This window comes from Crotalus tigris, unplaced genomic scaffold, assembly GCF_016545835.1.
Source record: "Crotalus tigris isolate CLP2741 ecotype Arizona unplaced genomic scaffold, ASM1654583v1 scf7180000019298.7629538967:1458412, whole genome shotgun sequence".
Taxonomy (NCBI): domain Eukaryota; kingdom Metazoa; phylum Chordata; class Lepidosauria; order Squamata; family Viperidae; genus Crotalus; species Crotalus tigris.
In genome coordinates this window covers 583353-603883 of record NW_024097474.1, presented here as the reverse complement: position 1 = coordinate 603883, position 20531 = coordinate 583353, and the positions used below count along the sequence as shown (strand labels likewise).

At 47.0% G+C, this 20531-nt stretch overlaps 2 protein-coding genes across 4 annotated transcripts in view; both read left to right on the top strand.

The window, feature by feature from the left end:
- RGS12 (regulator of G protein signaling 12) overlaps positions 1–1407 on the top strand; it is a 46164-nt gene extending 44757 nt beyond the window's left edge. For both annotated transcript variants that reach the window (XM_039361505.1, XM_039361506.1), the window contains exon 18: positions 627–1407. In XM_039361505.1, coding sequence (XP_039217439.1) covers positions 627–958 — 332 coding nt within the window. In that variant the 3' untranslated portion in view covers positions 959–1407. The remainder of the gene's footprint in view (positions 1–626) is intronic.
- Positions 1408–5386: 3979 nt separating this feature from the next.
- HGFAC (HGF activator) lies at positions 5387–20509 on the top strand. Of its 2 annotated transcripts, none has more exons than XM_039361543.1 (12): positions 5387–5867; positions 8090–8153; positions 8849–8971; positions 9642–9773; positions 11295–11411; positions 12376–12541; positions 13261–13346; positions 14877–15123; positions 16307–16446; positions 17779–17919; positions 18524–18672; positions 18831–19005. In XM_039361543.1, the coding sequence occupies exons 1-12, from the start codon at positions 5799–5801 to the stop codon at positions 18870–18872; spliced, it is 1476 nt and encodes a 491-aa protein (XP_039217477.1). In that variant the 5' UTR covers positions 5387–5798; the 3' UTR covers positions 18873–19005. The 2 variants fall into 2 exon arrangements, with proteins under 2 accessions (XP_039217477.1, XP_039217476.1); XM_039361542.1 differs by lacking the exon at positions 18831–19005 and adding an exon at positions 19012–20509 and having other exon boundaries at positions 5390–5867.
- The last annotated feature ends 22 nt before the right edge of the window (positions 20510–20531 follow it).

Genomic DNA, 20531 nt, shown 5'->3' with positions numbered 1-20531 from the left:
CTCACCATCAGGAAGTTTCTTCTTACTCCTAGTTTGCTTCTCTCCTTAGTTAGTTTCCATCCGTTGCTTCTTGTCCTGCCTTCAGCGGCTTTGGAGAATAGCTTGACTCCCTCTTCTTTGGGGCAGCCCCTCAAATACTAGATCACTGCTGTCATGTCACCCCTGGTCCTTCTCTTCACTGGACTAGACATACCCAATTCCAGCAACCGTTCCTTATATGTTTTAGTACACACACATACACCCAGGACATTGCAACCGTCATAAATATGAACCGGTTGCCAATCTTCTGAATCTTGATCACGTGACCCTGGAGAAGCTGCAACGGTGTGTGAAAAACGGTGATAACTCACTGTTTCCAGTGTTGTTGTAATTCTGAACGGTCGTTAAGCAGTTTAAGCACGATAATTTTCCCGACCTACTGCCTTTCGCAGAGGTTGCTTATAGCAATAAATACAATAAAAGTATAAAAGATAAATACAATAAAAGTATAAAAGTATAAAAGATAACTCTAAGGAAACAGGGCAAACGAAATAGCGTCACACCTTAAGACAAGGGATCGTGCGCTAGCGTGTCCGAATGTGGAGCGCTTTCATCCTCTCCCTTTCCTTTTCCCTCCTGTGTTCTAGGTGTCCTCCATAGGCCGAGAAGCCACGTCCGAGGAAGCAACGGAAGCCTTTACGCACCAACCTCCCCAAACCCTTGTTGTGACTTTAATCCCGCTGGGGTCGGAAAGGAAACTGGTAGACCCGAACTCCCGATCCGTTGCGTCATAGATGTGGACAGTGTTACAGCATCGCACGGGCCGGAGTGGCCTTGTTCTGAGCCGGAGAGCGATGTCCCCAGGGCTGCTCAGCCGAAGAGGCCAGCGAGAACTGAAAGGACGTCCCGTCTTCCCACAGTCCCCGTTGCCGAGAAAAATAAGGAGAACGAGAGTCCTTCTAAGGCGACTTTTGTTTGAAAGTCTGGAGACATGACGCCGGGAGATTGGGCGAGCTGTGGCGTTCGTGCAGTGAACACTCCAGGCCGAATCGTCATCACTGGGCAGAAGGGAATCTTGTGACACCCGTTTGAGAACACGGGAAAGATGCACTCATTGCAAACCTTATCACAACTTCTCGTCCCCATTGTAGGGTCAACAACAATAGACACGCGCTTCGACCCACATCTCTTCCACTCTTCTCTGTGGAGGATGTGAAGGAACCGGGCGCCCAACCCGTTTCCACCCATCCTTGCAATGTCTACAGAGATTCTCCGTCCTCCAAGTCATGATGGTCCCGAAGGAGGACCCTGGAGGCAACTGGACTTTCTTGTTTTTTCTTTGAAGACGTTTCCCTTCTCATCCCAGAAGCTTCTTCAGCTCTGACTGGATGGTGGGGAACGGAAGGATTTATACTCCTTGCAGACAGCCGGTCATTTGCTTTCTTTTTAGAGGGTCATTGAGGCCACTGGGAGGTTTGTCTGTGTCCTCAGGGTCACCTGAGTGGTGCAAATGTGTGTGGAGCCTTCTTGGATGCGGGATGTTTTCTGCCCTGTGCAGTGGTGGGATTCAGCCGGTTCGCAAGCGGCATCCACACAGAGAACCGGTTGTTCACTTATTTGAATCCCACCACTGGATGGATAGATGGATGGATAGATGATAGATAGATAGATAGATAGATAGATAGATAGATAGATAGATAGATAGATAGATAGATAGATTAGACATAGGACAGACAGACAGACAGACAGACAGACAGATAGATAGAATGGTGCGATTCAGCCAGTTTGCACCACTTCGGCAGATACAAATAGCTAATTTTTTGTGGCCCAGGCCCAGAATGGACTTCCAGAAGCAGCATCCACACAGAGAACCGGTTGTCTAATGGAACACCCTGCCTGAAAGAACATCAGTGTATTTTTCTAGCCCTTCCCCCTGAACGTTTATGAATTCTATGTGACGTTTGTCGGCCACCGGCATGGGTCAAAATGAACAAGAACTGCATCGGCGCAAGGCGCTCCTGGTTGTCACATCTGCTCAAACGTGTGGTGATCAGGAGGACATAATCTCTCAGTTTTTTTGAAGGCATCTATCTTCTGTCCCAGGTTTCATCTTAGGCTGGACGGCATCGTCCCATTTGAATCCTGTTCCGCTTGGGATCAGTCGTTTCCCAAGCTTCAACGTGGCTTGTCAGAAAAAGGCCAAGTGTGTGTCTGAGTGTTTCTCCCCGGGCCTACGACAACTCACCACGGCCAGCTCACTGTGGCCAGCTCACTGCTGCCAACTTGCCATGGACAAGTCGCCGTGGGACAAGACTTCACACGAATATCGAAGAAACGGGGGAATGGAATCCTTGTAGATCAGTGGTTCTCAACCTGTGGGTCGGGACCCCATTTGGGGTCGAACGACCATTTCACGGGGGTCGCCAAACAACGCAGTCCGCCATTTTTTCCCCCTTTTCCTTAGCTGTGCTACTCCCTTTTATTCTATTGGCTTTTGAAAGCCAATAGAATAGACTCTCTTGAATAGAGTCTAATTCTATTGGCTTTCAAAAGCCAATAGGAATTGTCCAGGCTGTCTCTGCCCTGCTGAGCCCGCCAAAAGTCCCATTCTGCAAACGGTGCTGCAGCAGTTGAGTAGTCCTCGACTTACGACCAGTTGAGTAGTCCTCGACTTACGACCGGTTGAGTAGTCCTCGACTTACGACTGGTTGGGGGTCGCAGCATTAAAAAGATTGAGAACCACTGTTGTAGAGGAAGGGCAAGACAAAATTGGAAGGACAAAAATTCAAATTATTATTTTTTTAAATAAAAATATTAAATAATTAAATTGAATTGTTGAAATATCCCGCGGCGAGTTGGCTTGGCCAGTTGTCCACGGCGAGTTGTCCCATTCCGTTTATCGCGACTTGGTCACGACAAATCGGCCGTAGTGAGTTGGCCGTGGAAGTTGCCCCATTCCGTTTCTCCTCAAGGAACAGACGGATGACAATACTACGACCGTTGGGGAAATCAATTTGTTTTTTTGGGGAAAACTGAGTGCCTGGTTTGATGGGTGGGGGGGGGAGATCAAGGGCTCCCTTCCCCTCCCGCCCAGTGGTCTGATAGCAGCCCCCCAATATTTGAGGGGCTGAGACAGAGAAGAGGGGGGGGTCAACCTTTTCTCCAAAGCGCCTGAAGGCAGAAGCAATGGACGGAAGCTTATTAAAGAGAGAGCCAACCTGGAATGAAGGAGGAATTTCCTGACAGGGAGAACAATTAACCAGTGGAACTGCTTGCTTCCAGAAGTTGTGGGTGCCCCATCCCTGGAGGCTTTCAAGAAGAGAGTGGACTGCCATTGGTCTGGAATGGTATGGGATCTCCTGCCTGAGCAGGGGGTTGGACTAGAAGACCTCCAGGGTCCCTTCCAACTTTTATCATTCTGTTCTGAAGACACCAGTAACCTCACAGTTAGGAGGAACTGTGGTGAAGGTGGGCTTGGGTCCTAATTATATCCCTCCACGATGCTTAATGGGAGGGCTGGGAGATCATTCACAGCCACTCACGCTAGTCATATTCACAGCAAAGCGGACGCTTCTGGCATCGTGTGCTGGGCCTCGCCAATTCCCTGGAGTGGAGTTCGAATTCCGTTCTGCAAGACAGTAGGAAGAAGGGGCTGCATATCGTTCTTGAGCGTTTTGGTTTAATTTGTCAGTTGTGTGTAAATCATGGTTTAATTTAAGAGTAAACTACCTTTTAAAATTACGCCGCGTCTCAGGCCTGCATTACTCCACAGGGATCCTGGGGTGTTAAAAACCACATTATCTCAGAGTGTCATCTTCAGAAGCCAAGATATTCATTTAACCGTGATTTGGATACTGTCCAAATCTCATTTTTCCCAAATCCTGCACGCCTTCAGTTCAATTCCAACGCAGCCGCCGTCGTATCCGGGATCTGATACTCTATATTTTGACAGCTTTGTTGTTTGCAATTAGGGTCAAGTTGGAGGAATTATTTTCTATCCCCCCCCCAAAAAAAAAATAATAACAGCCCTAAAAGTGAGTCCTTTCATCCATAGCTCCGTTTCCTGAGCCTTGCAGGGTTAGGGAATCGCAAGATGCCTGCAGAGTTTCGCTCTTGAGGATGGACTTTCCTGCTCAGGATTCTCTGGCGGATGCGAGGATCCCCCCCCCCATCTCTGGAGATCCCTTCTCGCGGCTGATCTGGAGGAGAGAGGCTGTCAGATCGGCCCCGACTTGATCCTTTAGTCGAGAAAGATCCTCGACTCCATATGTAGCGAAAGGTATACAGGCAACCCATCAACTCACCACAGTTCGTTTAACGACCATTTGAAGCTAAACAGCAGCACGGAGAAATGTGACTTACTTTTTCACACTTAATAACTGTTGCACCATACCCCTGGTCAGGTGATCAAAATTCAGACGCTTGGCGACTCACTCGTATTTATGACAGTTTGCAGCGTCCCCGGGGGGGGGTCACGCGATTCCCTTTTTGCAAACTTTGGACAAGCAAAGTCAACGGGGGGAAGCCGGTTTCGCTTAACAACGGTGTTACTAATTGAACAAATGCAGTGATTCACTTAATGGCTTCCCGCTGGGGGAGGTTGGGTCGTCTGCTGGACCCTGACCATGTTTGGAAAACCGAGGACTCCACGGTGCGGCCTCAACAACCATTTGTCTCTCTCCTCTTGGAGTTCGGTGTCTGTCGGGTTCCTTTGCAGCGAGGGTGAAAAACAGCTCGGATCAAAAGAGTGGAATGAAAGATGAATTTGCAGCCCAGCTGCCCCCAAATCAGTGCGTACTTTGAAGTGGGAGAAGTTCAGGCCCATCCCTGTCCCTGCAACAGCCATCAACTTTTTATGTATTGCTTCTGTTTGTGTTGATGCCAGTCATGAGGACTAGTAGATTCCTATAAAAAAATAATTGCAAATCATCATCCTTATGTAAAGCTCCAGGGCTCTAAAAAGCAAGCTTGGCTTTCTTCCTTCCATGTCATTTTCCTTCTTTTCTTTCCTTCTTCCCTTCCTTCTTTCCTTTTTTGCTTCCTTCCTAACTTCTGTGTCATTTTTCTTCTTTCGTTCCTTTTCCTTCCTTTTTTCCTTCCTCGTTTCCTTCCTTGCTTCCTTCTTTCCTTCTTCCCTTCTTCCCTTCTTTCTTTCCTTCCCTTTTTCCTTCCTTCCCAACTACTGTGTCATTTTTCTTTCGTTCCTTTTCCTTCCTTTTTTCCTTCCTTCCTCCCTTTTTTCCTTCCTTCCTTCCTTCTTTCTGTCTTTCCTTTTTTCTTTCCTTCCTTCCTTCCTAATTACTATGTCATTTTTCTTTCCTTCCTTTTCCTTCCATTCCTCCCTCCCTCCCTCCCTTCTTCCCTTCCTGACTTCTGTGTCATTTTTCTTCTTTTCTTCCTTTTCCTTCCTTCCTTCTTTCCTTTCTTCCTTCCCAGTTTAGGGAATTGTCTCCACACAGAAGCTGGTGTGATGGCTCATTCTCAAATGGCGCTGGGAACGGAAGCGTTCTGCAAATATTGATCATCCCAAATGTGGAATCGATCCAAATTCCCTGCCATCTGCCATTGGCTTCCTTTTTCCCTCCAACGATCAGTCCGTCAGCCGGTTAATCATTCCCCCTAGTAGCTGAAGTACAAAAAAAAAAAAAAAAAAAAAAATCCTGCAGAAGTTAAACTTCCCCTCAAATGAAGCGGATTTGCAGGCGTCCCAGTGTCGCTTTGCGTTCCCATTTGACCCTTCCGCCCTGAGCGAAAAGCCACTCGGGAGAAAACCACAAGTTAAGTTTTGTACTGTTAGGAAATTAGTGAAAGAGACCCAGATGAACATCTACATTTTTGCCATGACCGTTGCTCTGGTTTCAGGTCTGAGGAATCCTACTACCGGGACGGTAAGTGTGTGTATCTCTGCTTGCTTTGAACATTTTCCTAAAAACATGGGCTGAATCCGGAGTCAGAAAAGAGAGAAACGTGGTGAGGGTATCGGGAACCAAAACACAGGTCCCGAGAAACGGTCCCCGTGGCTAAAAGCCTGCCCTTTTTACAGAGACCCAGATCTTTCTAACAGGAGCAGATAGAGAAAGTCCTCGACTTACTACAGTTCGTTTAGTGACCGTTCAAAGTTACAACAGCACTGAAAAAAGTGACTTAGGACTGCTTTTCACACTTAAGTCTTGCGCCGTCCCCGTGGACACGTGATCAAAATTCAGATGTTTGGCGACTGACTCCTATTTATGACAGTTGCCATGTCCCAGGAATACAGGATCCCCTTTTGTGACCGGACAAGCAAAGTCAAGGGGGGAGAAGTCCAATTCGTTTAACGACCGTGTGATTCGCTTAACCTCTGCTGAGATTGACTCAACAACTGTGGCAAGAAAAGCTGTCAAACGGGGGCAAAATTCACTTAGCACACGTCTCACTTAGCAATAGAAATTTTGAATTCCATTGTGGTCATAACTGGAGGACTATCTGTATTATAACTGGAAATGGGGCGTGCGGTACATAGCCCTTTGCATGTTAGGAAGAATTGGACGAAGCAGGTAGCTTGCATTTATGAAGCTGGTCTAGAATAGAATAGAATAGAATAGAATAGAATAGAATAGAATAGAATAGAATAGAATAGAATAGAATAGAATAGAATAGAATAGAATAGAATCATAATAGAATATAATCATGTTAGAACAGAATCAGAATAGAATAGAATCAGAACAGAATCAGAATAGAAAAGAATAGAATCGAATAGAATAGAAAGAATACAACAGAACAGAATAGAAAAATTATAATAGAACAGAATCATATTAGAACAGAATCATAATAGAGTAGAATAGAACAGAATCAGAATCATAATAGAATAGAATCATGTTAGAACAGAATCATAATAGAATAGAATCAGAACAGAATCAAAATCAGAATAGAATCAAAATCATAATAGAATAGAATCATAATAGAATAGAATAGAATAGAATAGAATAATTTAATAGAACAGAATCATAATAGAACAGAATCATAGTAGAACAGAATCATAGTAGAGTAGAATAGAATAGAATAGAATAGAATAGAATCATGATACGATAAGATATGATAGAGTAGAGTAAAATAGAGTAGAATAGAATAGAATAGAACAGAACATAATAGAATAATTATAATAGAACAGAATCATAATAGAATAGAATAGAATCATGATACGATAAGATATGATAAAGTAGAATAGAACAGAATCAGAATCATAATAGAATAGAATCATAATAGAATAGAATCATGTTAGAACAGAATCAGAATAGAATCAGAACAGAATCAGAATAGAATAGAATAGAATCAGAATAGAATAGAATCATAATAGAGTAGAGTAGAATAGAATAGAATAGAATAGAATAGAATAGAATAGAATAGAATAGAGAATGGAATGGAATAGAATAGAATAGAATAGAATAGAATAGAATAGAATAGAATAGAATAGAATAGAATAGAATCATGATACGATATGAGAGTAGAGTAGAGTAGAGTAGAGTAGAGTAGAGTAGAGTAGAGTAGAAATGAGGATCCGGATTGTTGGGGGGCAAGAGGCTGACTCTGTAAACTGCTTAGAGAAGGCTGTAAAGCAGTATGAAGCGGTATATAAGTCTTAAGTACTGGTGCTATTGCCTTCACTGAAATGCCTTATTCCAACCCTTTGTGCAGGAAGTCCTCGACGTATGACCCCAAATTTCTGTTGTTAAATGAGACAATTGTTAAGTGAGTTTTGCCGGAAGATCGCAAAAGAGGATCACATGACCCCAGGACTGTGTCCCATGGTTATGTGATTCCCTTTTGTGACAAATAAAGTCACAAAATGGGGAAGAGAAGTTCACTTAACAACCGGGTTACAAACTTATCAACTGCAGCGATTCAACAACTGTGGCAAGGGAAAGTCGTAAATTGGGACAAAACTCACTTAACCAATGTCTCCCTTAACAATTGTGGCCGTTAAGTCAAGGACTACCTGTATTTTGCCGTCCCTTCTCAATTTCAGAGAGAGCAAGAGGATCTGTTTACTAAAAAAAAAAATCAACTACTCACACAATTTACTTGGACCAATTGCATCATCAAAATAAATTTACATTGCTATTATTCATAGGGGGAAATAAAAGCAGGCATTAAGACCACAGCCGGACCTGTGGAGGAAGTCTATCAATACCCAGGTACCAAAAATATTTTAATATGTAAGAAAAACAAACTCAGCCTTTCTTTTTAGCTTGTGCATTCTGGCACAGGACTCTAAAATCCAACTGCCCCTTTAGGATGCAGCAAACCAGCAAATTGGAAAATCTGGACTGTGCTTTCACTTTCGCTTTCCTTTCACTTTCCTTCCTTCTTCCCCTGCACCTTTCACTTTTGCTTTCACTTTCCTTCCCTCTTCCCCATCCCTTCCATTCACTTTCACAGCTTTTGCTTTCCCCCTCGCCCACCTCTTTTGCTTTCAGTTTTGGTTTCGGTTTCAGTTTCATTTGCTTTTGCTTTCAGTTTCACTTGCTTTTGCTTTTGCTTTTCCTCCTTCTTATTACCTTTCTTTATTCTTCTTTCATTCAAAATTTGTACTGTTTTTCATTGTCAAAAAACTTCTCCAGTAAAAATTGTTTTAAAAAAGAAAGAAGCAAGTTAGAATTGTCATGGCAAGCACACCGCTGAAAAAGGAAATGGTCAAGAGACCAATAGACAGCCAAGACAATTCAGTGAATAACCACCCTGGAGGAGGTATGTCTACTGGGCCTCAAAGGTCTGATCCTGACTTGGTGGCACATAACAATCTCCTTTTTTTTTTGTGCTGTTCATTAATACACAGAACCGGTCCGCTGTTGCTTTTCTTGATTTACTCTTTGACTAATTTCCTCCGCAGATGTTTCCAATGACTGCACACGTAACCCTTGTGGAAATGGGGGCACATGTTTCAGGGAGTGCGACCGGTGTCCTCAACGCTGCGTCTGTCCTGCAGAATTCACGGGAAAACAGTGTGAAGTTGGTAAGCTGAGCGTCAAAAGTGGTTTTTTTATTTGGAAAAGGAAACTGGACTGATTTTTTTTTTTTTGAGGACGTTTCGCTTCCTATCCTGGAAGCTTCCTCAGTTCATGGATATTTGGTTAGCTGGGATTCTCCACTGGGCCTACGACAATTCGTCGCAGCCAACTCACCACGGCCCACCTGCCACAGCCAACTCACTGCTGGACAACAGTTAATATTAAAGAATCGTGAAAGAAAGGATGAAAAAAGAGGGACAGAATGAAATGTGAATGACAAAAAATAAAATAAACTTTTTATTTATTTTAATTAATTCAGTTGAATTGTTAAATTGTCCCGTGGCGAAGTGTTCCATGGCGGGTTGGCCACAGCGATTTGCCCCATTCTGCCTCCACCATTGCCCAGCCGTTCTGTAGGGCTCCTGACCAGCTCTGGCATCAGGGAAACTGAGGCAGCTTCCCATGTCCTAGGTGGGTCAGTTGGCCCTCCCTTGGAAGACAAGGGCTCTTTTCCCCCCGTTGCGTTCGGATGTGCTCAGCAATGCTCTTATTTCTTACCTGGCGCACGGCTGAAACCCGGGAATTTTGTTGGAAGGACCGAAGGATTGATTTGACAGCTCTGATGGCAGAAACGGTGGTCCAGGCTAAGGGCTTCTATGCTTTCCTTCATTACAGCAAAATGCTTTGATGAAACTCTGTATGAATACTTTGAAATTGGAGAACGTTGGGCCAGAATCTACGAAGGGACAGTACACGCGTGCACGTGTGTTAACAGCACGACCAACTGCCAACCGGAAATGTTTACAGGTATTGTGGAGAAATGTTCATTAGAGTGCTCCTTTGGATGCATTGCAAAGGGATCAATCAATCAGAATAGAGCTGGAAGGGACCTTGGAGGTCTTCTAGTCCAGCCCTCTGCTCAAACAAGAGACCATAGACAATTTCAATCAATCAATCAATCAATCAATCAATCAATCAGAATAGAACTGGAAGGGACCTTAGAGGTCTTCTAGTCCAGCCCCCTGCTCAAGCAGGAGCACCTATACCATTTCAGACAAGTGGCTGTCCAGTATCTTCTTGGAAATCTGGAGCAACCACAACTTCTGGTGGCAATTTCTGTTCCGCTGGTTAATTGTCCTCACAATCAGGAAGCTTCTCCTTAGTTCCAGGTTGCTTCTGTCCTTGATGAGTTTCCATCCGTTGCTTCTCGTCCTGCCTTCAGGCGCTTTGGAGAATAGCTTGACTCCTCTTCTTTGGGGCAGCCCCTCAGATACTGGAAGACTGCTATCGTGTCCCCCCTAGTCCTTCTTTTCTGTAGACTGGCCATTCCCAAATCCTGCAACCGTTCTTCTTATGTTTTAGTCTCCAGGACTTTAATCATCTTAGTTGATCTTCTGAGTGAGTAACTCTTCTATGGTGAAAAATGCTTTCAGGAGGAAGTAAGTGAAGCAGAAGAGGGCTGAGATAAAAAGGGTCACGTGACTGGCAAGCACAAGAAAGAAAGAAAGAAAGAAAGAAAGAAAGAAAGGAAGGAAGGAAGGAAGGAGAGAAAGAAAGAAAGAAAGAAAGAAAGAAAGAAAGAAAGGGGAGAGAATGAATGGAGGAAGAAAGGAGGGAGGTAGGGAGGGAAGGAGGAAGGATGGAGGGAGGGAGGAAAGAAAGGGAGGGAGGGAGGGAGGGAAGGAGGAAGGGAGAAAGAAAGAAAGAAAGACAGAAAGAAAGAAAGAAAGAAAGAAAGAAAGAAAGAAAGAAGAAAGGAGAAAGGAAGGAAGGAAGGAAGGAAGGAAGGAAGGAAGGAAGGAAGGAAGAAAGAAAGGGGGAGAGAATGAATGGAGGAAGAAAGGAGGGAGGGAGGGAAGGAGGAAGGATGGAGGAAGGAAGAAAAGGAAGAGGGAGGGAGGGAGGGAGGGAAGGAGGAAGAAAGGAAGAGAAAGAAAGAAAGAAAGAAAGAAAGAAAGAAAGAAAGAAAGAAAGGGAGAGAGAGAATGAATGGAGGAAGGATGGAGGGAGGGAGGAAAGAAAGCGGGAGGGAGGGAAAGAAGGAAGGAAGGAAGGAAGGAAGGAAGGAAGGAAGGAAGGAAGGAAGGAAGGAAGGAAGGAAGAGAAATGCCACTTTCCACTATTGACTGTTTCCCAATATTTAAAACGAAAATACCTAAATGTGTTCTGCAGGCGAGAATTCTTTAACCGTTTCTTCCTTGGGGCCAGAGAAACTTCAAAACCAATGAACAGAAATGCCACTTCAAATGTAGCTCTTGTGCTTTGTATTTATCAGGAAAAGGTTGGTTTTAAGCCCCCCCCCCTTTCCCTGTGCTTGGCTCCCCCCAGGCTGTCCCACCGACCCCTGCCTGCCCCAAGGCAGCCGCTCTTGCAGGAGGACCCTCGTCTCCGACCAGACCATCTGTGTGTGCAGCCACTCTTTCAGAGGGAGACACTGCAACGTGGGTAAGCCCCCTCCCTCCCACCCACCCACCCCAGTGTGACCGGAAGTGGAAAGTTGCACGTGTGTCCTGCAGGGTTGATTTTGCCTTCTTTTATAGCACGAGGCCTACAGCCGCCTTCCTTCTTTGCGAGAGAGTTAATTCCCTTTGGCAAATTCAAATTCCCCTACCGTCTAGGTCAGGGGTAGGCAACCTTGGCTCTTTTATGACTTGTGGACTTCAACTCCCAGAATTCCTGAGCCAGCATGGCTCAGCTTGGAAACCTCTCCCTTCCCCTCAGCATGGCTGGCTTAGGAATTCTGGGAGTTGCAGTCCATGAGTCATAAAAGAGCCGAGGTTGCCTACCCCTGGTCTAGGTAGTCCTCTAGTTACGACCACAGCTGAGCCCAAAATCAGTATCGTTAAGTGAAAGATCGGCTAAGCGAGTTTTACCCGCCCCCCATTTTACGACTTTTCTCGCCAGGTTTGTTAAGCGGACCACTGCTGTTGTTCATTTAGTGACCCGGTTGGTAAGCGAACCCGGCCTCCCCCCTCGACTTTGCTTGTCAGCCGATCGCAAAATGGGATCACGTGAGCCCGGGAACCCTGCCACAGTCATAAATAGGAGTCAGTTGGGCCAAGCGTCTGAATTTTGATCACGTGACCATGGGGGAGGCTGCAAAGGTCGTAACTGTGAAAACAGGTCACAAGTCACGTTTTTCAATGCCGTTGTAACGCTGAACGGTCCCTAAATGAACCACTGTAAGTCAAGGACTACTACCCTCCTTTCTATAAAAAAAAAGGATGCAAATAACGCACACGCGTGCGCACACAGACACACACACCCACTCCTCTTCTCTGTACCTTTTGTCAATTTGGTAATCAAATTAAACCAGGGATTAATGACTTGCTTAGTGACTTGCTTAATGAGGGCCCGATCAGTTTTCTTTGGCGCCGACTTGACTCTTTTCCCTTTCCTTCTTCTTCAGTTCCAGGCCAAAACTGTTATTCGAAGAACGGGGACAGGTACCTGGGCCTGGCCAAGAAGACCATTTCTGGAGATGATTGCCTCCCATGGACTTCCAATCTCTTCTACTATGAGGACCTTCAAACAAACACGGTGCTGCTGGGATTGGGATCCCATTCCTACTGCCGGTAAAATGCCAGAGCAGTAACTCCTTTGTAAGAACCGCTCGGAGTAGGTGTCCATAGGGATTCTCAATCATGACTGTCCTAAAGGTGCTTTTTTTCAAAAAGCAATAGAAGAAGAAGATTCTTGCTTGAGAAGCAAAACATGGTTTCGCGTCTCAGACTAGCCAAGGCCAGTCAAGCATTCTCAGCCAAGTGGCTGAAGGAATTCTGGGAGTTGTAGTCCACCAGCCTTAGCCGGCTGGGGAATTCTGGGAGTTGAAGTCCACAGGCCTTAGGACACCCGTACTGTATACAGCGTAATCGATTTACAGCCAACCGCCCTAAATTGCTGGAAAGGCCATGGGCCCAGCCAAAAAGGAGGATCATGCCAAGTGAAGCAAAGAGTGAGACAGGAGAGACGCCAAAGAGAAGAGACAATCCACTCGGGTGACCTAAGACCCCAGGCACCACTTAGGATGGCCCCTGGAGGGAGGGAACAGGTCCCACAAAGCCACCCCGGCTGAAAAGGGGTCCCTCACAGATCGGTGGGCATCTCCTAAATGCCAGGGAGCCACCCTGGAGTCCTTTTCCCGCCCTTCCCTCTGACATTAGCAAAATCTAAGTCAAATCCACACTTGAAGAGCGGGAGGCCTTGTGCTCCTAACAAAGCCAGGAGAAATTGAGACTGGAAGTCAACGGGTGACTCAAAGAGTTCATTCCTTCACTTTTTCCCCATGTCTTAGAAGTCCAGATGAGGACGAGAAGCCGTGGTGCTATTTCATTAAGGACGGCAGACTGTCTTGGGACTACTGCGACGTGTCACTATGCCGTAAGTCAGAGGTTCCCCAACCTTTTGGGCACCAGGGACCAGTTCCGTGGAGAGAGGTTTTTCTGCGGCCCGATGGGTGCGTGGTTTTGTGTACTGCCTGCATCCCGCAGATGGGGCTTTGCTTGTTTGTGCAGACCGGTTGCTGGCATGCCACGGACCGGGGGTTGGGGACCCTTGATTTAGAGCAGAGGTCCCCAACCTTTTGGACACCAGGGACTGGTTCCGTGGAGAGAGGTTTTTCTGTGGCCCGATGGGTGCGTGGTTTTGTGTGCTACCCGCATCCCGCGGATGGGGCTTTGCTTGTTTGTGTGGACTGGTTGCTGGCATGCCGTGGACTGATACCGGTCCACAGACCGGGAGTTGGGGACTCTTGTCATAAGTAACTTGTGAAACTGCAGGATTCAGCTTGGGTTGCACTGCTAAATTAGCTCAAGGATGGACAAGTGTTCTTAAATAAATGTAGAATTAAAAAAAACTTCGCGGTAATGAGCCAGTGTCATATCAATATCCATCTTCATGTCAACACCATCCCTCTGGTCAGTCTCTCCTCACTACAACTTGACTTACGACCCCCCAATGGAGCCCCAAATTTATATTGTTAAGTGAGACATTTTTTAAGTGACCTTTGCCCCATTTTACAACCTTTCTTGCCACCGTTGTTAAGGGAATCACTGCAGTTGATCAGTTAGTAGCCCGGTTGTTAAGTGAATCTGGCTTCCCCCCATTGACTTTGCTTGTCAGAAGGTCACAAAAGGAGATCACGTGTCCCCGGGGACATTGCAACCGCCCTAAATACGAGTCAGTTGCCTAGCGTCTGAATTTTGATCATGTGACCAAGGGGGATGCTGCAGTTGGTCCTAAGTATGAAAAATGGTCTTAAGTCACTTTTTTTCAGTGCCGTTGTAACTTTGAACGGTCAGTAAATGAACTGTTGTAAGTCGAGGACTGCGTGAATATGGCAGAGAAGCTGCAACAGCCTTTGAGACGCCCAAAAACCCCCAAAGCTGCTTAAACCCTCTCTGCAATCTCTGTCCAGCCGTGTCCGACTCCGGGGCATGGTGCCCATCTCCTTTTCTAGGCCAAAGGAGCCAGCGTTGTCCAAAAACAATTTCCGGGCTCATGTGGCCAGCGTGGCTCCCGGTCAAAGGTGCACGGAACGCGGTTATCTTCCCACCAAAGTGGTACCTATTGATCTACCGTATTTTCCAGCGTATAAGACGACTTTCTAAACCATGCAAATCGTCTCCGAAGTCGGGGGTCATCTTATACGCCAAGTCGTCTTATACGCCGGAAAATACGGTACTCGCATTTGCATGCTTTCGAACTGCTAGCTGGGCTGGAGCTGAGACAAGGACGGGAGCTCACCCAAGCCCATGCTGTCAGCCGACAAGCTCAACGTCTTTAACCACTGAACCATTATGCCCTTCCCTCCACCACCACCCCCATTCTGCAATAACATTCTGAAAAGCAAAACGGAGTGAAAAAGCCAGTAAGGAAATAAGAGATTCCCTAATCCCGCCTTTCTTTCAGAAAGCAGGCGTGAGCAGGCGCCAGACTCTTTCCCAGACGTCACAGACAAGTTTGCCGCGGTCAAGAAGCCGTGTGGGAGGAGGCACAAGAAGCAGAAGTTTGTAAGGCCCAGGATTGTGGGGGGATCTTATGCTTTGTCAGGATCCCACCCCTGGCTGGCTGGCATCAACATCGGCAGCAATTTCTGTGCCGGAAGCCTTATTCGCTCTTGCTGGCTGGTCACGTCTGCCCACTGCTTTGCTAACAGGTAACGCCACTTGTCTGATCCTCCGAATCATGGCTGGGTGTCAAACTCTGCCTTCCTTTCAAGGCAAAGCCAATGAGTGAGGAAATGATCTCTCTGAGCATCAAAATGGTCCAGATCTTCCTCCTTTTCCTCCTCCTCCTTTCCCCCTCCTCCTTCCCTCCTTCTGCCTACTCCTCTTTTCCCTCCTCCTCCTCCCCCTCCTTCTGCTTACTCCTCCTTTCCCCCTCCCCCTTCCCCCTGCTCTTTCCTCCCCCTCCCCCTCCCTCTCCTCCTGCCTACTGCTCCTTTCCCCCTCCCTCCTTCCCCCTGCTCCTTCCTCCTCCCCCTCCTGCCTACTCCTCCTCTTTTCCCCCTCCCTTTCCCCTGCTCCTTTCTCCTCCTTCTTCTGCCTACTCCTCCTCCTTTCCCCCTCCCTCTCCTTTCCCCTGCTCCTTCCTCCCTGCCTACTCCTCCTTTTCCCCTCCCCCCTCCCCCCTGCTCCTTCCTCCTCCTCCTTCCCTCCCCCTGCCTACCTCCTTTCCCCCTCCCCCTCCCCCTGCTCCTTCCTCCTCCTCCCCCTCCCCCTCCTTCTCCTTCTGCCTACTCCTCCTTTTCCCCTCCCTCTCCTTCCCCCTGCTCCTTCCTCCTCCCCTCCCCCTCCTCCTCCTTTTCCCCTCCCTCTCCTTCCCCTGCTCCTCCTCCTCCTTCTTCTTCTGCCTACTCCTCCTCTTTCCCCCCTCCCCCTCCTTATCCCTGCTCCTCCCTCCTCCCTCCTCCTCCTTCCCCTCCCTCTTTGCTCCTGCTGAGTTCCCAGGGACATCCTCCAGTTGCCCCATTGAGTGCAGAGTTGTATGCAGAAGGGCGACAGAAGGACCCCAGATGGCAGCCACCCCCCAACCACCACCCCTTTTAAGATGTGTTGCATGTTTGTGGTGGCCATCTGGATTTTTCGACCCCACCCTACGGCCACCTCCGCTTGAATTCCTCTTCCGCTCCCAGAAGACTGAAGCGAGGAGGAGAAGTTGTGGAGCGCCATCGCTCAGCAGACAGAACAGCAGGAAAGGAAGGCTGCGTCTCAGGACCTTCTGGATTAGCCTTTCACGTTTGGCTCTCAGAACCTTTGGGTCGGTGATAAACCGCCGATGTAGCGTGGTTGAAGGTTCAGGAAAGGGCGTCATTAACAGGGATTTCTCGTTTCCTTCAGCCCGCTGACATCAACCATCCGCGTGGTTTTGGGACAACATTTTTTTAACAGTACCACAGGCAATACTCAAGAATTTAAAGTAGAGAAGTACATCATGCATCCTGACTTCTCCGTGTTCAACCCAACCGAAAATGATATCGGTGAGCCCTTTTCTCGCCTGTTGTTGTTGTTAGTGGCGAAGTCGTGTCCGACCCATCGCAACCCCATGGACAACGTTCCTCCAGGCCTTCCTGTCCTCTATCATCTTCTGGAGTCCATTTAAGCCAGTGTTTCTCAACCTTGACAATTTTAAGGCATGTGGACTTCAACTCCCAGAATTCCACAGCCAGCAATGCTGGCTGTGGAATTCTGGGCGTTGAAGTCCACATGCCTTAAAATTGTCAAGGTTGAGAAACACTGGTTTAAGCTCACACCTCCTGTTTCAGTGACTCCATCCAGCCACCTCCTTCTCTGTCGTCCCCTTCTTCTCTTGCTCTCCATCTTTCCCAGCATCAGGCTCTTCTCCAGGGAGTCCTTCCTTAAACTGGCGATCCCTAACCTTTCCACTGGAGTGGGAGGTGGGGGACAGGGGATGGTTTTGTGCGTGCACGGTGCTTTCACAAACATAGCTTCGTGCGGCCCATTCTGTAATGGGCTGCAGTCCGGCACTGGTCCATGGACCAGTGGATCCTGATGTAAAGGGTTAATTCCTTTTATTGGATCAATAGGAGGTTGCATTCAGAATCAATCTCCCTGTGTAGAGAACATGGTAAGCCGTTCCACTGGTTAATTGTCCTCACTGTGAGGAAGTTTCTCCTTAATTCCAGATTGCTTCTCTCCTTGATTAGTTTCCATCCGTTGTTTCTTGTCCTGCCTTCTGGTGCTTTGAGGAATAGGCTGACCCCCTCTTCTTTGTGGCAGCCCCTCAAATATTGGAATACTGCTATCATGTCCCCCCGCATCCTTCTTTTCTCTACACTGGCCAAACCAAATCCTGCAACCGTTCTTCGGATGTTTTAGTCTCCAAGCCTTTAATCATCTTAGTTGCTCTTCTTTGAACTTCTTCCAAAGTCTCAACACCCTTTTTGCAGTGTAGTGACCAAAACTGGATAAGAGAAGACCTGGTCAGCACCACTGACAAAGACAAATTGAAATCCAGGCAGTCATTTCTCATGCCAGCGAGTTTCAGCATAGATTAAGCACGAAGGCTGTGGGGCAGAAGATGATCTAACAATAATTACCGTATATGCCGGCGTATTAGGCGACCCGGCGTATAAGACGACCCCCGTCTTTATAGCCGGGCCGCATTCCTAGAACATCGTCTTATACGCCAGAAACTACCAGTATTTCCGGCAAATAAGACGACTCGGCGTATAAGACGACCCCCGACTTTGGCGCCGATTTCAGCGCTCGCGGAAGTCGTCTTATACGCCGGCATTTACTGTAAATCCCACCCTCTTACCTATGTAACCTGTTCTTCCCCTCTCTTGCAGCTTTAATTAAACTCAAGAAAGTCAAGGACCGCTGCGCAGTGAGATCCCAATTTGTTCAACACATATGCCTGCCAGAAGCTTCCATGTCCTTTCCAGACCATTACAAATGCTACGTTGTCGGATGGGGATACTTGCATGAAAGTAAGAGCTCACCGCTGGGATCGCTGCTGGGGAAAGGGATCGCCCCTAGAGCCAGGAGTTTCAGCTGACGCCAGGATGATCATCATGATGTCTGCACATCACACTCAGTTATAGCCACTCGGTGGCTAGAATGCAGTATTGCAGGCAAACTCTGCCCACAGCCAGGAAGTTTAATCCTGACCGGCTCAAGGTTGACTTAGCCTTCCATCCTTCCGAGGTTGATAAAACGGGGACTCAGGTTCTGGGAGTTGAAGTCCTAAAAGCGCCATAATTCCCCACCCCTGCTGGCTCAGGAATTCTGGGAGTTGAAGTCCACAAGTCCTAAAAGGGCCATAGTTCCCCCCCCCTCCCCTGATCTAGATGGCTGTAGCCATTCTTAAGCATCTTCCTTTCATCATGTCTCTGATAACATGGCTTATGAGTCCCCCGCCCCCATGTTGATGTGACTGCAAACTCCAGGTTTACGAGATCACCTCACTCCTCCAGTACTCAATCCGAGATGACGGAACTAGCCTGAAGGATTTCTCTGAGCCTGGGTAGGTGAGCTCTTTCCGGGTCCAGCTGCTGTTCCTCAGAATTGTATTCTTTCTCGTTCTTTGAGCAGATTCCTCCAGATACTCCAATGTGGTGCAAGAAGCATTGGTTCCGATTATCCCAGATTACGAGTGTCAAAACCCGGACATTTATGGAGCTGAAATCAGTGAAAATATGTTCTGTGCTGGTTACCTGGACGGCAGGTCAGATGCTTGCCAGGTAATCAATCCTGTTGAGTTACTGTGGGAATTAGCAGCATGTGGGGGGTGACAAAAAAAGATCTTGGGGATGAGTGGGAGGAGAGTTACTGAAACTCAGCTCCCTCCCTCCCTCTCTCCCTCCCACCTTCCTTTCCTTCCTTCCTCCTAATTCTCAAGATGTACCGTTTCCGTATTCACGGAGATCTTCAGATCGAGTGAGGTATCTACCCACCTGGTTTCCTGCAGCTGAAACACAGCCACCATTAAAAGTTAACAATAACAACAACACCCCGGTGGGCTGAGATTGTGACGTTGTGTAGCTCTTGCCTCGACCTTCATGTTTTCACCTTTGTCCCAGGGAGACTCGGGGGGTCCGCTGGCCTGCAAGAGGGACGGAGCGTTTTACCTCTACGGGATCGTCAGCTGGGGAGACGGCTGTGGCAAGGCCAGGAAGCCCGGAGTTTACACCAAGGTGACCAACTACGTCAGCTGGATCAACCGGGAGATACACCGGACGCCCAAAGGATAAGGATGGCTTTATATAGGGACCGATCACCTTCGGGTGCGACCCGCACGACAACGTCCCTAGTCATTCTTCGCAATACTCATTCTACGGAACATTTATTTTTCTGGGGCTGCAGAACTAGAAAAAAAGCAGACTCGCAAATTTCTGTGTTGTGAGACTTGCCATTCTTCCCTTGGGATTCCTGCCCGACTTCCGATTTACAGCATAAACAGGAGATGGTCCTCTTGCTGGTCAGAATAACAGAATAACAGAGTTGGAAGGGACTTTGGAGGTCATCTAGTCCAACCACCTATCCCATTTCAGACAAAATGGCTGTCCAGTCTCTTCTTGAAAACTTCCAGTGTTGGAGCACCCACAACTTCTGGAGGCAGGTTGTTCCACTGATTAATTGTTCTAATTGTCAGGAAATTTCTTCTTAGTTCTAGGTTGCTTCTCTCCTTCATTAATCATCTTAGGGACTTCAGCCAGGAGAGAGACTCTTAACCCAATATAGACAAAACCCCAGGGACAAACTTATCGATTTTAGGAGCATTTATGTATCATGGATCAATGAAAAAGAAAGGGTTGTGGTTTTTTTTTTTAATTAAAAGGGATATAACAAATTATCTTTACAGAGCAGTATTACAATGAACTCATTTCAAATTTGAAAAGACATAAACGTACAAAATCATATTTTTTAAAAGACCGTTTACAATCATGAAAAAAAAACAAAAACCTCAAATTCACATTTGCCCCGAAGAAGGAGAACTGGATTCAAACGGTCCTCTGTTATGACATGAGGAAATCTCTCCGGGCACCGAGTTGCGTTCTGGAGACTTCCGGCTTTGAATTTGGGGAGCTGCCCCATTCCTTGGGAATATGAATATTTATTGCAAAAACCTTACGGATGAACCACCAGCGGGATGGAGAGCTTCTTCTGAACAGCTGCATTTTTCTGTTCTCTTTTGGGCTCTGATGTCCCTCGTGCGACTTTTGTTTGAAAAGTTTTAACCAACTCTGGGCACCTAACCATGTATCTTTTTCTACTGTCTGGCTTGACTGTCCATCACATCAAATCTGGCCAGGGAGAGCCTGGATTACAGAAATTGAATTATCCTTTCTCATGACTGTCTTGGGGCAAACCCAAGTTGAAATCTTTCCCCAGAGTTGGGTCTGTTGTAATTTCTTTGAGAGCCTCAATAGACTCCGAAGAACAGAATTAACAATGCTGGAAGGGACCTTGGAGGTCTTCTAGTCCAACCCAGGCAGGAAACCCTACACCATTTCGGACAAATGGCTGTCCAATCTCTTCTTAAAAACTTCCAGTGTTGGAGCATTCACAACTTCTGGAGGCAAGTTGTTCCACTGATTAA